General features: G+C 47.2%; 1 protein-coding gene across 5 annotated transcripts in view; it reads right to left on the bottom strand.

Annotated features, from left to right (window-relative positions):
- The window catches only part of NDST1 (N-deacetylase and N-sulfotransferase 1), a 76819-nt gene that overhangs the window by 38753 nt on the left and 23581 nt on the right, over window positions 1-14485 (bottom strand). For all 5 annotated transcript variants that reach the window (XM_059917510.1, XM_059917507.1, XM_059917508.1 and 2 more), the window contains exon 2: window positions 2206-3108. In XM_059917510.1, coding sequence (XP_059773493.1) covers window positions 2206-2718 — 513 coding nt within the window. In that variant the 5' untranslated portion in view covers window positions 2719-3108. The remainder of the gene's footprint in view (window positions 1-2205; window positions 3109-14485) is intronic.

The raw sequence follows: 14485 nt of genomic DNA, 5'->3' as shown, positions 1-14485 counted from the left end.
CTTACACAGCAGGGTAGGAAGAGCACGGAGACCTGGAATTGCCACTGACCCCACAGGGAGACTCTGAGCACCTCCCTGCCCCTCCTTGGGCCTCATGTTCACCTTCTGTAGAGCAAGGAACCGGGGGCCTGATAGGATCCAAGCTATGTTGTACCGACTGTGCCCAATGACCACAGCCCACTGCTTGGTCCCCACAGACTGTGGGAGCTCTGTGCACCAGTTGTGGTCTCTGATGCAAATTCTACTAAATAGAATAAATGGTGTTTGAAGTTCCTGGACTCATCCCACAGTGTAGGAATAAAGCCTCTGGAGCCAGACCACCTGGGTTCAAATCCTAGGTCTGTGCTTATTAGAGGTGTGAGTGTGGGCACATTGCTTCACCCCTCTTTGCCTCAGTTTCCTTCTCTCTTAAATCAGATGACATCCACCTGGCTTGGAGGATGGTTTATGAGGGTCAAATGTGTTAATTCACATAAAGCACGTAGGACGTGCGTGGCGCTGGGTGAGCACTCGGCAAGTGTCAGCCATTGTGATGTTTTTCAGGCCTGGGGCTCTGAATCAAGCCTAATGAAGTTCATGGCAGGAAAGGGAACAGAGTCCAGGAGCAAAGGGAAACAGACAATGAAGCTGTCTGATGCTATGCCACTGCCCAGCCATAAACCGGGCCAGCGTTTCCCAGACAGTGAGCCATGAAATAAAGGGTTTTGTCATTAAGCCAGCTGGGGAACAAATCTCACCAGGTTGCTCTACTGCAGGACTTCTAAGGGCCTTCAATTTCTTGGCCCACAAAACCTGTTTTAGTGGCAGAGCAACCCGATCCATTAGTGCATGAAAGAACACAGCCGTGAGAAACCCTCAGCTAGACCAGGCTCCTCCCAGCACGGAGCACGGGTCCAGGGCGAGGCTGTGCCGCCAACGCTTGGGGACGAACGAGCAGCCGTCGGTGGACACGGCCCACTTCTGACCCATCTCCTGCTCCTCTCCCCACTCATGCCAAGCAAGAGCCGACCTTGGGACCCGTGTGTTTACTGTCCTCTCTGCCTGGAAGGCCCTTTGCACAGAGAGCCACGGGCTCCTCTCACTCCCTTCTGGTCACTTTATCAAAGATGACATCACTGGTAATGCATTCTATCAAAACCAGCACCAACTGCCCATATCCATCACCCACGTGCCCTTCCTCGCTTTCTTTTTTTTTTTTGTACTTATCACCACCTGTCACATGATATGTTTATTTGTTCACTGTCTAGTCACCCACCCCACCCACTGCACTGAAATGTCCACAGCACCACAGCCTGGACTTTGCATACTTCGATAACCACTGTGTCCCCAGTGCCTAGCAAAGGACCTGGAACATGGTAAGCACTCAGTAAATATTTGCTGAATGATGGAACAAACACCCCCGAGCACCCAACTACAGTCCCAACCACCCGCCATGCGCGTCAGAGTTCTCTGACCAGAGCCTCTGGATCCCCCATCCCGCTGTTCACAACCTCCTCCCCAAGGACAGCTTCTCCACGACACTTTCTGCAAGGACTGTGGTCCCAGCAGTTGCTCTGGGTATCCCGCGGAGCCCAGAGCAGCTCACCTGTCCACTGGGATTTCTTTCTCCTCTTTCTTCCAACGCAAAATGGCTCTGGTTCAAGAGGTACATAAACTCCACACCCCTCCACAGCCAAGAGGAAAGGGCGCAGGACCCAGAGCCCCCAACCGTCTAAGTCCAGGTTCAGATCCTGGCTCTCCCACTTACTGGCTACATGGCCGCCTGTAACCTAACTTAATCCTCCTGAGCCTTGGTTTGCCCATATGCAAAACAAGGACACACCCCATCCATTGGGAGGACTGCCATGAAAGGTTTTGAGGGACCCAGCAGAGCATATGCTCTCCTCCCTTGCACCCATCCCTGGGGCCTCCCTTAGGCACGAGCCTGCTGTGTGCCGGGCCCCATGCCTGGAAGGCAATGCCCCTGTCGTGTGCTCCCAATGAAAGCTAATACTTAAAAAGTACCTATTAGACACCAGGCGCCAGGCGCTCCAAGCGCCTTACCTACACTCACCCACTTACCTTTCATGACAACCGAGGAGGAGGTGCTACCATTACAACCCATTTTACAGGTGAGGAGAGTCAGACACCCAGTTAGCAAGTGTGGGGATGAGAATCAAACTCAGCTGGAGCTCTCCACAGCGCAGGGACCCCCTCCCCACGTACCTTGAAGAAGCCGATGATGCCCACGCCGTAGGCCACGCAATACTTGTCCAGCAGCTCCCGGTTCCAGGCATCCAGGTTGACGTACTTGAGGATGTTCTCATAGATGATGAGGGCGAAGCGGCCGCGGCCCTTGTCGGTGAGTGTGGGCATGTCACCCTTGCCCGGTGCGATCTCTGTGCGGTACTTGAAGCGGCTGGACTCCAGGATGGCCACCACCTCCTGGCCCAGCTGGGAGTAGAGGCTCTCCACGAACACCAGCACCAACGGGTCCGTGCGGGAAGGGGCGGCCACCTGTATGGGCTTGAGTGGCAGCAGGCGGCTGGGGGCCACAGGCGGCGGGTCCCCACAGTCAGGCTCGGGGGCGTCCACCGAGGGCTCCAGGCCCCGCTTCCAGCCATATAGGTAGTAGGCCGAGACAAAAACGCTGAACAGGCAGAAGGCGAAAAGCAGGAAAAGTACAGCCTGCGGGGACATGTGCCGACACAGCCTGCGGAGGCGCGCCAGGGCGGGCATCCTGGCCCCCGAGACCTCGGCCACCGGGGGCCCGGCCGCCCTGGCTGCCCCAAGGCCCCACGCAGGAGAAGACTCCGAAGTTGTCCACCGACCAACAAGTTCACAGAGACTCAGCGAGCAAGGCCCGAAGCGGGCAGTGGCAGTGGCAGTGGAGGATCCGGGCCCCGGCCCTTCCTCCCAGCCAGGGGTGCAGTCCGCGGCTGGTTGCGCTCCTTCCTTCCTCCGCGCCCCTTTATGTCACCATGGCAAACCCCCACGCGGTCCTGTGCACAGCAGAAGTGCCCCAGGGCGTTAGGGCCTCCTGGGGGGGCTGGGCAGTGGGCCGAAGGATGCTGCGAATGCCTGGGGGTGCCGCATGCCGCTCGCTCGGTGGGGCCCCCGGGGCTAAGGCTGTGGAGAGAGGAGGAGAGTCAGAAGGCGGAAAGTCAGAGTGTGGGCTCCGGGGGTCCGCTGACTGTGGACCCACAGGTCCTGACCTCGGTGGGCCCAGATTCAATGACCGCTACCCAACCTGAGTTCATCATTTGGGGCAAGCTTGTCAATCTCTCTGAGCCTCAGCCTCTCCATTTGTTGACAACAGTACCTGCCTCACAAGAGGCTGGGAGATTACATCCACTAATGTGTATAAATCACACTGGGCAGTACCTAGCATATGATGTCTACAATGATAGTTGCTATTTATCATAATGATCAGTCCAAGACTAAACCAAGAAAACTCCAGAAGCAGGAAGGACAAAGTGAGACAACAAACATTTGCAAGGCCTAGGAGCTAGAGGTGGAATTCTAAATCACGACCCAACACCACGTTCTCACCATCTTCCCCTCACTTACCCACGTGCTTCCCCACCCATTTCTCTGAATGCACCCAGAAGCCCCATCTGACAGACGAAAAGACTAAGGCTCAGGCTAGGATTCAAACTCAGGGCTGTGAGGCATCAGCAGCTTGGCTGTGCTAGGAGCCCCTCTCAAACACCAGTGGTCTCATCTGGAAAGCACCACCCCTGCAGCATCGGGTTGGGGCCAAGGGATAAGTGAGTAAACCTGTCAGAGGAGCCCGGCATAAGCAACACCCAAGAAATCGCAGCTGGAGTCAGCTCTACCCACCACCAGAGCCTCCCATCAAGCATCTTAGATAGCCTCAACCACCAGAGGACAGAGAGCAGAAGCAAGAAAAACTACAATCCTGCAGCCTGTGGACCAAAACCCACAGTTACAGAAAGATAATCAAGATAAAAGGCAGAGGGCTATATATCAGATGAAGGAACAAGAAAAAACCCCAGAAAAACAACTAAATGAAGTGGAGATAGGCAACCTTCCAGAAAAAGAATTCAGAATAATGATAGTGAAGATGATCCAGGACCTCGGAATAAGAATGGAGGCAAAGATTGAGAAGATGCAAGAAATGATTAACAAACACCTAGAAGAATTAAAGAACAAACAAACAGAGATGAACAATACAATAACTGAAATGAAAACTACACTAGAAGGAATCAATAGCAGAATAACTGAGGCAGAAGAACGGATAAGTGACCTGGAAGACAGAATGGTGGAATTCACTGCTGCGGAACAGACTAAAGAAAAAAGAATGAAAAGAAATGAAGACAGCCTAAGAGACCTCTGGGACAACATTAAACGCAACAACATTCACATTATAGGGGTCCCAGAAGGAGAAGAGAGAGAGAAAGGACCAGAGAAAATATTTGAAGAGATTATAGTCGAAAACTTCCCTAACATGGGAAAGGAAATAGCCACCCAAGTCCAGGAAGCGCAGAGAGTCCCATACAGGATAAACCCAAGGAGAAACACGCCGAGACACATAGTAATCAAAGTGGCAAAAATTAAAGACAAAGAAAAATTATTGAAAGCAAAAAGGGAAAAACAACAAATAACATACAAGGGAACTCCCATAAGGTTAACAGCTGATTTCTCAGCAGAAACTCTGCAAGCCAGAAGGGAGTGGCATGATATACTTAAAGTGATGAAAGGGAAGAACCTACAACCAAGATTACTCTACCCGGCAAGGATCTCATTTAGATTTGATGGAGAAATCAAAAGCTTTACAGACAAGCAAAAGCTAAGAGAATTCAGCACCACCAAACCAGCTCTACAACAAATGCTAAAGGAACTTCTCTAAGTGGGAAACACAAGAGAAGAAAAGGACCTACAAAAACAAACCCAAAACAATTAAGAAAATGGTCATAGGAACATACATATCGATTATTACCTTAAACGTGAATGGATTAAATGCCCCAACCAAAAGACATAGACTGGCTGAATGGATACAAAAACAAGACCCATATATATGCTGTCTACAAGAGACCCACTTTAGACCTAGGGACACATACAGACTGAAAGTGAGGGGATGGAAAAAGATATTCCATGCAAATGGAAATCAAAAGAAAGCTGGAGTAGCTATACTCATATCAGATAAAATAGACTTTAAAGTAAAGAATGTTACAAGAGACAAAGAAGGACACTACATAATGATCAAGAGATCAATCCAAGAAGAAGATATAACAATTATAAATATATATGCACCCAACATAGGAGCACCTCAATACATAAGGCAACTGCTAACAGCCATAAAAGAGGAAATTGACAGTAACACAATAATAGTGGGGGACTTTAACACCTCACTTACACCAATGGACAGATCATCCAAACAGAAAATTAATAAGGAAACACATGCTTTAAATGACACAATAGACCAGATAGATTTAATTGCTATTTATAGGACATTCCATCCAAAAACAGCAGATTACACTTTCTTCTCAAGTGTGCACGGAACATTCTCCAGGATAGATCACATCTTGGGTCACAAATCAAGCCTCAGTAAATTTAAGAAAATTGAAATCGTATCAAGCATCTTTTCTGACCACAATGCTATGAGATTAGAAATGAATTACAGGGAAAAAAACGTAAAAAAGACAAACACATGGAGGCTAAACAATACGTTACTAAATAACCAAGAGATCACTGAAGAAATCAAAGAGGAAATAAAAAAATACCTAGAGACAAATGACAATGAAAACACGATGACCCAAAACCTATGGGATGCAGCAAAAGCAGTTCTAAGAGGGAAGTTTTTAGCTATACAAGCCTACCTAAAGAAACAAGAAAAATCTCAAGTAAATAATCTAAACTTACACCTAAAGAAACTAGAGAAAGAAGAACAAACAAAACCCAAAGCTAGCAGAAGGAAAGAAATCATAAAGATCAGAGCAGAAATAAATGAAATAGAAACTAAGAAAACAATAGCAAAGATCAATAAAACTAAAAGCTGGTTCTTTGAGAAGATAAACAAAATTGATAAGCCATTAGACAGACTCATCAAGAAAAAGAGGGAGAGGACTGAAATCAATAAAATCAGAAATGAAAAAGGAGAAGTTACAACAGACACTGCAGAAATACAAAGCATCCTAAGAGACTACTAAAAGCAACTTTATGCCAATAAAATGGACAACCTGGAAGAAATGGACAAATTCTTAGAAAGGTATAACCTTCCAAGACTGAACCAGGAAGAAACAGAAAATATGAACAGACCAATCACAAGCAATGAAATTGAAACTGTGATTAAAAATCTTCCAACAAACAAAAGTCCAGGACCAGATGGCTTCACAGGTGAATTCTATCAAACATTTAGAGAAGAGCTAACACCTATCCTTCTCAAACTCTTCCAAAAAATTGCAGAGGGAGGAACACTCCCAAACTCACTCTATGAGGCCACCATCACCCTGATACCAAAACCAGACAAAGACACTACAAAGAAAGAAAATTACAGACCAATATCACTGATGAATATAGATGCAAAAATCCTCAACAAAATACTAGCAAACAGAATCCAACAACACATTAAAAGGATCATACACCACGATCAAGTGGGATTTATCCCAGGGATGCAAGGATTCTTCAGTATACGCAAATCAATCAATGTGATACACCATATTAACAAATTGAAGAAGAAAAACCATATGATCATCTCAGTAGATGCAGAAAAAGCTTTTGACAAAATTCAACACCCATTTATGATAAAAACTCTCCAGAAAGTGGGCATAGAGGGAACCTACCTTAACATAATAAAAGCCATATATGACAAACCCACAGCAAACATCATTCTCAATGGTGAAAAACTGAAAGCATTTCCTCTAAGATCAGGAACGAGACAAGGATGTCCACTCTCACCACTATTATTCAACATAGTTCTGGAAGTCCTAGCCACGGCAATCAGAGAAGAAAAAGAAATAAAACGAATACAAATTGGAAAAGAAGAAGTAAAACTGTCACTGTTTGCAGGTAACATGATACTATACATAGAGAATCCTAAAACTGCCACCAGAAAACTGCTAGAGCTAATTAATGAATATGGTAAAGTTGCAGGATACAAAATTAATGCACAGAAGTCTCTTGCATTCCTATACACCAATGATGAAAAATCTGAAAGAGAAATTATGGAAACACTCCCATTTACCATTGCAACAAAAAGAATAAAATACCTAGGAATAAACCTACCTAGGGAGACAAAAGACCTGTATGCAGAAAACTGTAAGACACTGATGAAAGAAATTAAAGATGATACCAACAGATGGAGAGATATACCATGTTCTTGGATTGGAAGAATCAACATTGTGAAAATGACTATACTACCCAAAGCAATCTACAGATTCAATGCAATCCCTATCAAATTACCAATGGCATTTTTTACGGAACTAGAACAAATCATCTTAAAATTTGTATGGAGACACAAAAGACCCCGAATAGCCAAAGCAGTCTTGAGGGAAAAAAACGGAGCTGGAGGAATCAGACTCCCTGACTTCAGACTATACTACAAAGCTACAGGAATCAAGAAAATATGGTACTGGCACAAAAACAGAAACATAGATCAATGGAACAAGATAGAAAGCCCAGAGATAAACCCACGCACCTATGGTCAACTAATCTATGACAAAGGAGGCAAAGATATACAATGGAGAAAAGACAGTCTCTTCAATAAGTGGTGCTGGGAAAACTGGACAGCTACATGTAAAAGAATGAAATTAGAACACTCCCTAACACCATACACAAAAATAAACTCAAAATGGATTAGAAACCTAAATGTAAGACTGGACACTATAAAACTCTTAGAGGAAAACATAGGAAGAACACTCTTTGACATAAACCACAGCAAGATCTTTTTGGATCCACCTCCTAGAGTAATGGAAAAAAAAACAAAAATAAACAAATGGGACCTAATGAAACTTCAAAGCTTTTGCACAGCAAAGGAAACCATAAAGACAAAAAGACAACCCTCAGAATGGGAGAAAATATTTGCAAACGAATCAACGGACAAAGGATTAATCTCCAAAATATATAAACAGCTCATTCAGCTCAATATTAAAGAAACAAACACCCCAACCCAAAAATGGGCAGAAGACCTAAATAGACATTTCTCCAAAGAAGACATACAGACGGCCACGAAGCACATGAAAAGATGCTCAACATCACTAATTATTAGAGAAATGCAAATCAAAACTACAATGAGGTATCACCTCACACCAGTTAGAATGGGCATCATCAGCAAATCTACAAACAACAAATGCTGGAGAGGGTGTGGAGAAAAGGGAACCCTCTTGCACTGTTGGTGGGAATGTAAATTGATACAGCCACTATGGAGAACAATATGGAGGTTCCTTAAAAAACTAAAAATAGAATTACCATATGACCCAGCAATCCCACTACTGGGCATATACCCGGAGAAAACCGTAATTCAAAAAGACACATGCACCCCAGTGTTCATTGCAGCACTATTTACAATAGCCAGGTCATGGAAGCAACCTAAATGCCCATCGACAGACGAATGGATAAAGAAGTTGTGGTACATATATACAATGGAATATTACTCAGCCATAAAAAGGAACGAAATTGAGTCATTTGTTGAGACGTGGATGGATCTAGAGACTGTCATACAGAGTGAAGTAAGTCAGAAAGAGAAAAACAAATATCGTATATTAATGCATGTATGTGGAACCTAGAAAAATGGTACAGATGAGCCAGTTTGCAGGGCAGAAGTTGAGACACAGATGTAGAGAACGGACATATGGACACCAAGGGGGGAAAACTGCGGTGGGGTGGGGATGGTGGTGTGCTGAATTGGGCGATTGGGATTGACATGTATACACTGATGTGTATAAAACTGATGCCTAATAGGAACCTGCAGTATAAAAAAACAAACAAAACAACTAATACTAAACTTTCATTGGGTTATTTGTATGGAAATATGTTAATATAAATGTTTCAGACATTACGTGAAATTTCTAAAAATCTTATATGTTCTGGTATAATGTTATAAGTCATAATCCTAGTTATTACCTTAAAATGTATATCTCAGAAATAACTAAAAAAAAAAAAAAAAAAAAAAAGAAATCGCAGTTGTCACTATCTGCCCCTTAATGCAACAGGCATCTCTCATCCTCAGGGTACGTGCCCACAGTGGCACAGGACAGCAGGTGACTGAACTCCCCAACTTGAGGATCCCAAGTTGCCCAACTTCCTCACCTAGACAGCGCCCCCCCACACCACGGCCCTCCAGTCTCCCTTTAACATGAGTGGAGGCCGCCGCTGAAAGCTGGCAGAAGAGCTCCCCTGGAGATGGGAGATGGGGACAAGGACAGAAGGTGTGAGGGACTGGCCTGCTGCCAGGGAGGGAATGTGAGCCTCAGATCCAGAGTCGGGGTCGGGGGGAAGATCTTCAGAATCCCTCCCGGCCCAAGACTATATGGTGTGCTTCGCGTGGATACAGTATACCAGAGACCCTACAATTGTACTTCTAGGAACTTATCCTAGAGGGAGTAATTGCAGAAGTGTGTCAACATTTCCCCACAAGAATACGAATCCCAGTGCTGTTTATAACAGCAAAGGATGTTGTTTATAATAGCAAATGCCCAACCATAGGGGATTGTCTTTAGCAATTACAATGCAAGCATGTGATGGAATCCCAGGCAGCCATTTACAATATGTTGAAGGCGGACGTTTACTGACATAGAAGTATAATTACCAGGACTTCCCTGGTGGTGCAGTGGTTAAGAATCCGCCTGCCAATGCAGGGGACATGGGTTCGAGCCCTGGTCCAGGAAGATCCCACATGCCACGCAGAGCAACTAAGCCCGTGTGCCACAGCTACTGAGCCCATGCGCCACAACTACTGAAGCCTGCGCGCCTAGAGCCCACGCTCCGCAACAAGAGAAGCCACTGCAATGAGAAGCCCGTGCACCGCAAAGAAGAGTAGTCCCCGCTCACCGCAACCAGAGAAAGCCTGCACGGAGCAACGAAGACCCAATGCAGCCCAAAATAAATAAATAAATTTTCAAAAAAAAAAAAAAAGAAATATAATTACCATATATATTGTTAAAGTGGAAAACATTTATAAGACCGTATGCATGGTCATATTTTTGTGAAAAATTTTATGCATAAGCCAGAAACTGGTACTAATCCAAGAAACAAAACAAAAATGGTAACAATTATCTCTGATTTTTATTTGCCTTTGTTTCCTAAATTTTCTACAATAATCATTTATTATTTTTGTGAATATAAGAAAACAAATGTTTTTAAAAGATGTGCTCAGAAGCAAAAGGCAGAGGTGTGAAATGAGGACATGTCTTGGACATCGGGTCTGCTCCCAGTTCTGCCATAATGTGCTGTGTGACCCCAGGCACACCCTGCCCCTTTCTGGGCTTCTTGCCTGTTAGAGAGAGGCCTGGGCCAGATGGTGTCTGGGGGCTCTTCCACCTCTGATATTCTACAATTCAGTCTCTACTATGTGCCAGCATCACAGGGAAGCCGGGACAGCCAAGAAAACAAGCACCTACAATGCGGGGAGTGTGACAGGGGAAGGGAGGGTATTTGAGAGAACTGAGGGGCACTTAATCCCCCTGCAGGAGGAAGGGGGAGGACCAAGGAAGGCTTCTTGGAGGAAGTGGTAGCAGAACTGGCCAGAAGACCGAGTAAGGGTTGACCAGGGGTAGGAACAGTGAGGAACACATACACAGCTTGGAGGCAGGGGAGTAGGCAGAGCTTTCCAGGGAGTCCCTGCAATTCCAGCTGAGAGCGGGGCCAGAAGGGGCAGGCTTCCTGGGCGAAGCCAGAAGAGCTGAGGCGACTGGCCCTGCAATTATTCCCAAAGGGCACCCACGTCCCACTTCCCATTGATAAGGGCAGCCCTCTGCCCTGCAGCCACAGCGAGCCCCACCCCTTGGCCCGGGGCCAGGGCAGGAGCAGAGTGAGTGGGGAGGCAGAGCTGCCTCGAAGGTACCCTGCCTGCTGCCTGGGGGCACCTGCCTACTCGGGCCACCTAACCCCACAACCCCTGCAGGCCTGGGCACTGCGGTCTCTGGCCTTTGGTCTATTGCATTAACAGCCTTTCAACATGTGTGCTAATGACGACACAATCAGCAGTCTCAGGCATCTCGGGGTCACAGACCCCTGTGTGAATCTGACAACATTTCTCCATAAAAAATATGCACATATGCTAGAAGATGTTTTAACAATTTCAGAGTCCAAACCCCGTGTCCCCAGCCCCATCCATGGACCTAAAGCCCTAGGTAGTAGAGCCTAAGGATTACATGGGCAGACTAGAGCCAGGCAGCTTCGTTCAAACCCAAGCCCTACCACCCAGTAACTGTGCAATCTTGGGCAAGTTATTTAACTTCTCAGTGCCCCCAGCTTCCTAATCTGTAAAATGGGAAAACTTGACATACTTCCCAAAGTTGTGAAAATTAAATGAGTGGACACATAGGTGGTGCCATGCCTGGCACACAGTGCTGAACAAGGGTCAGCCGCTGTTGTCATGCACTCCTGTTGCCTATTTAACATACTCACAATGTGGGCAACACCTGAGCGCACAAAGCACCATCAAGTTCCTTGCTCGCGCTCTCTCTCTCTCTCTCTCAAGTCTCAAACAGCCCTTGGAATCCCAAATCCCCATTTTGAGAAACTGTGTCTTGCCCGGGAGCTGGATGGATGAGCAGAGGCCAGAGAGAGGCCAGCAGGCTAGGGAGAAGGCCATGCAAAGCCCAGGCCCGAGAGAGGGTAAAGGGAGAAAGAGGGTGGGCCAACTAGCCCCCATCCCCAGAGAAGGCCGAATACCCTGGCAAAGTGCTGACCACCCGTGAGCTGGCAACGGGGGCCTCCAGCACTGGCCCCACTGCAACCCCTCAAAGGCCTGGCACCAGCCATTCAAGGCCCTCCGTGCCCGCCTGAATTCCTGCACCCCTGTGGCTCAAGGGATGGCAAACTGGGGGTTTCTAACCCCTCTGGAGCCACCCAGGCCTCAAGGACAGCTGCGGGGCTGAGGCCTCAACACCTCCCTCCCGCCCTGGGCCTGCCTGGGCCTTGCCGACATCACCAGCCGTTTTCCTAAACTCCAGCCTCGCCCAACCAGTCACCAATCTTGGTCATGCATCTAAGTCTTTGCTAATGAAGTTCCCATTGCTTGGAATGCCTCCCCCTACCCCTTGGGACACTTACTCATCCTTCAAGACCCCAGTTCCAATGTCATCACCTCTCTGAAGTCATCTCCACCCACCACCCCGTTTCCCGCCCCCATGTCCCATTCCTTAGGCTCCCACCCCATCCCTAAGCTATAGCATGGAAGCTGAAAACCAGGACCCTCAGGCTAAAACAGGATGCAGCATTCTTGTTCCTTGACAGCATTTTTCTTTGAGATTAGCTATCAACATCTTAAAATCAGGAGATTTCATATAAAAGTCAGAACTTCCGACTTCTTTAAAAAGAGTACATTTTAGGGACTTCCCTGGCAGTCCAGTGGTTAAGACTCCGAGCTTCCACTGCAGGGGCATGGGTTCGATCCCTGGTCGGGAAACAAAGCTCCCGCATGCAGCACAGCACGGCCAAAAAAAAAAAAAAAACATGAAATATAAAAAGAGCACATTTTGGTGACACACACGCCCACTGGCCACCATCAGCTGAGGCTATAAAGTGCCAGCCTCACATGGGTTAACACAGTCCCATAACCAACCTCCCTCTCTCATTTGGCTTCCTGCCCAGCCCCTGAGCACACCTGAGTGTGTGGTCCAGGCGGAGCAGACTTGGGGCGTTTCTACATACGGCTCTGTGCCCTGGAACCTGCAGATCACGGGGCCGGACCAGGATATACTGACCTGTGCATGGGCAGGCCCTGCCTGGTACCTGGCACACAGAGGCCTTCCCCACATGCCTGGGTGCCCCAAAGGGCAGGGACAAGTCTGATTCATTGTGGAAGCTCCCATCACTTTTCCCAGCAATGGTCCTTATTGAATACTCAGGATATAAATGATGAGCAGCTGTTATTATTCCCAGTTTACAGATAAGGAGACTGAGGCCCAAGGTGAAGTGACTTTCAGTCCTCCATGAAGCCCAGGTGTTTCTATAATTAAAAATAATAGCAATAATACCATTATAATTATCATCATTGTTATTTTTAACTGCATTTACCCTGAGCCAGGCACTGTGCTAAGCACTTTTACATACTTTATCTCAGTTAATCCTTACAACTAGTACTGTCATTATTCACATTTACAGTTGCAGAAAATAAGGCTCAGAGATGTTAAGTCACTTGCCCAAAACCATACAGCTAGTCAGTGACAGAGCTGAAATTTGAACCCAGACCCCATGAAGTGGTGATGGATCCAGAGCCCATAGGGGAATATTGGCAGGGACAGGGGAGAGCATGAGGGGGCCTCAGCTACCAAGGCCTCCAGCCCTCAGCCAGGCTTCCACTGTGCTCTCCCAGCCCTAGGCCTAGCTTTCCCTGCCAAGGTGCTGGGGATAATGAATGAGATGCTCTGGTTGTCATGGAGATGCCATGGCAACACTGCACTTTCGGGAAATACCACGGTAACTGTGGCCACTGCTCTGGAGTTGAAAGTCACTCACGACCCCACCCCTCACTCCAAAATGCTCTGGTGCCCCGACAGTCCTCTCTAGGACCCAAAGGAAAAGGAGGCAGAGGTACAAGGGACTTCTCGGAGACCAAGCTGTCTAGAGAGCAGGACCAGCTCTGCCATGGATAGACAGGTGGGCTCCAGGAATGAGACCAAGAGCTCCCTGTGCCTTTTATGGTAAAATGCACTTAACAACCCAACTCCCATGTACTTGCTGCCTACCATGTGCAGCAGGCCTCCTGTGAAGGGCCGAATGCATCATGCTGTTTCACCCCAACCGTCTGAGGGGCAGTGATGCAGTGGCTGCTAGCATCTCTGTTAAAGGCTCAGACTGGAGCCAGCTTGCATGGTCTTGAATCTTGCCTCCATTATTTACCAGCCTGTGACCTTTGCGCAAATCTCTCGACCTCTCTGAGTCTCCATTTCCCCAAGTATAAAATAGGGTTTATACTACTTATCTATTTTGCAGGGCTGTTGCCAAGACTAAGAGAGATGATATGCGTAAAACTGCTCAGTGCCTGGCACACAGTGATGCAGGCTAACAAAATGATTATCCATTTAATGGAGTTGGAAACTGAGGCTCAGGAAGGAACTGACCCAAGGCCACATATCAAATTGACAGTGGATCCAGAAAGAGGAAGAGACGTCAGGCTTGGGAGCACACGGGAAGTCGGGAACAAGCAGAGGATCCATTCCCTGTTCCCTCATTCTGTACCTGAGCACCGCCAGGTACCAAGCCTGGCACTGGGCACTGAAGATGCAGGCCTTTGGGCTCCAAGGTTTTATCTGGTGTGATGCTGCTGCCGGGCGAATGGAGCAGGTCCCCAGAGCCCCGCATGCTCACCCAGCCCATG

The sequence above is a fragment of the Balaenoptera ricei genome, chromosome 3 (genome assembly GCF_028023285.1).
Source record: "Balaenoptera ricei isolate mBalRic1 chromosome 3, mBalRic1.hap2, whole genome shotgun sequence".
Classification (NCBI taxonomy): domain Eukaryota; kingdom Metazoa; phylum Chordata; class Mammalia; order Artiodactyla; family Balaenopteridae; genus Balaenoptera; species Balaenoptera ricei.
The sequence above is the reverse complement of the archived record's forward strand: the minus strand, read 5'-3'. Positions and strand labels throughout refer to the sequence as shown.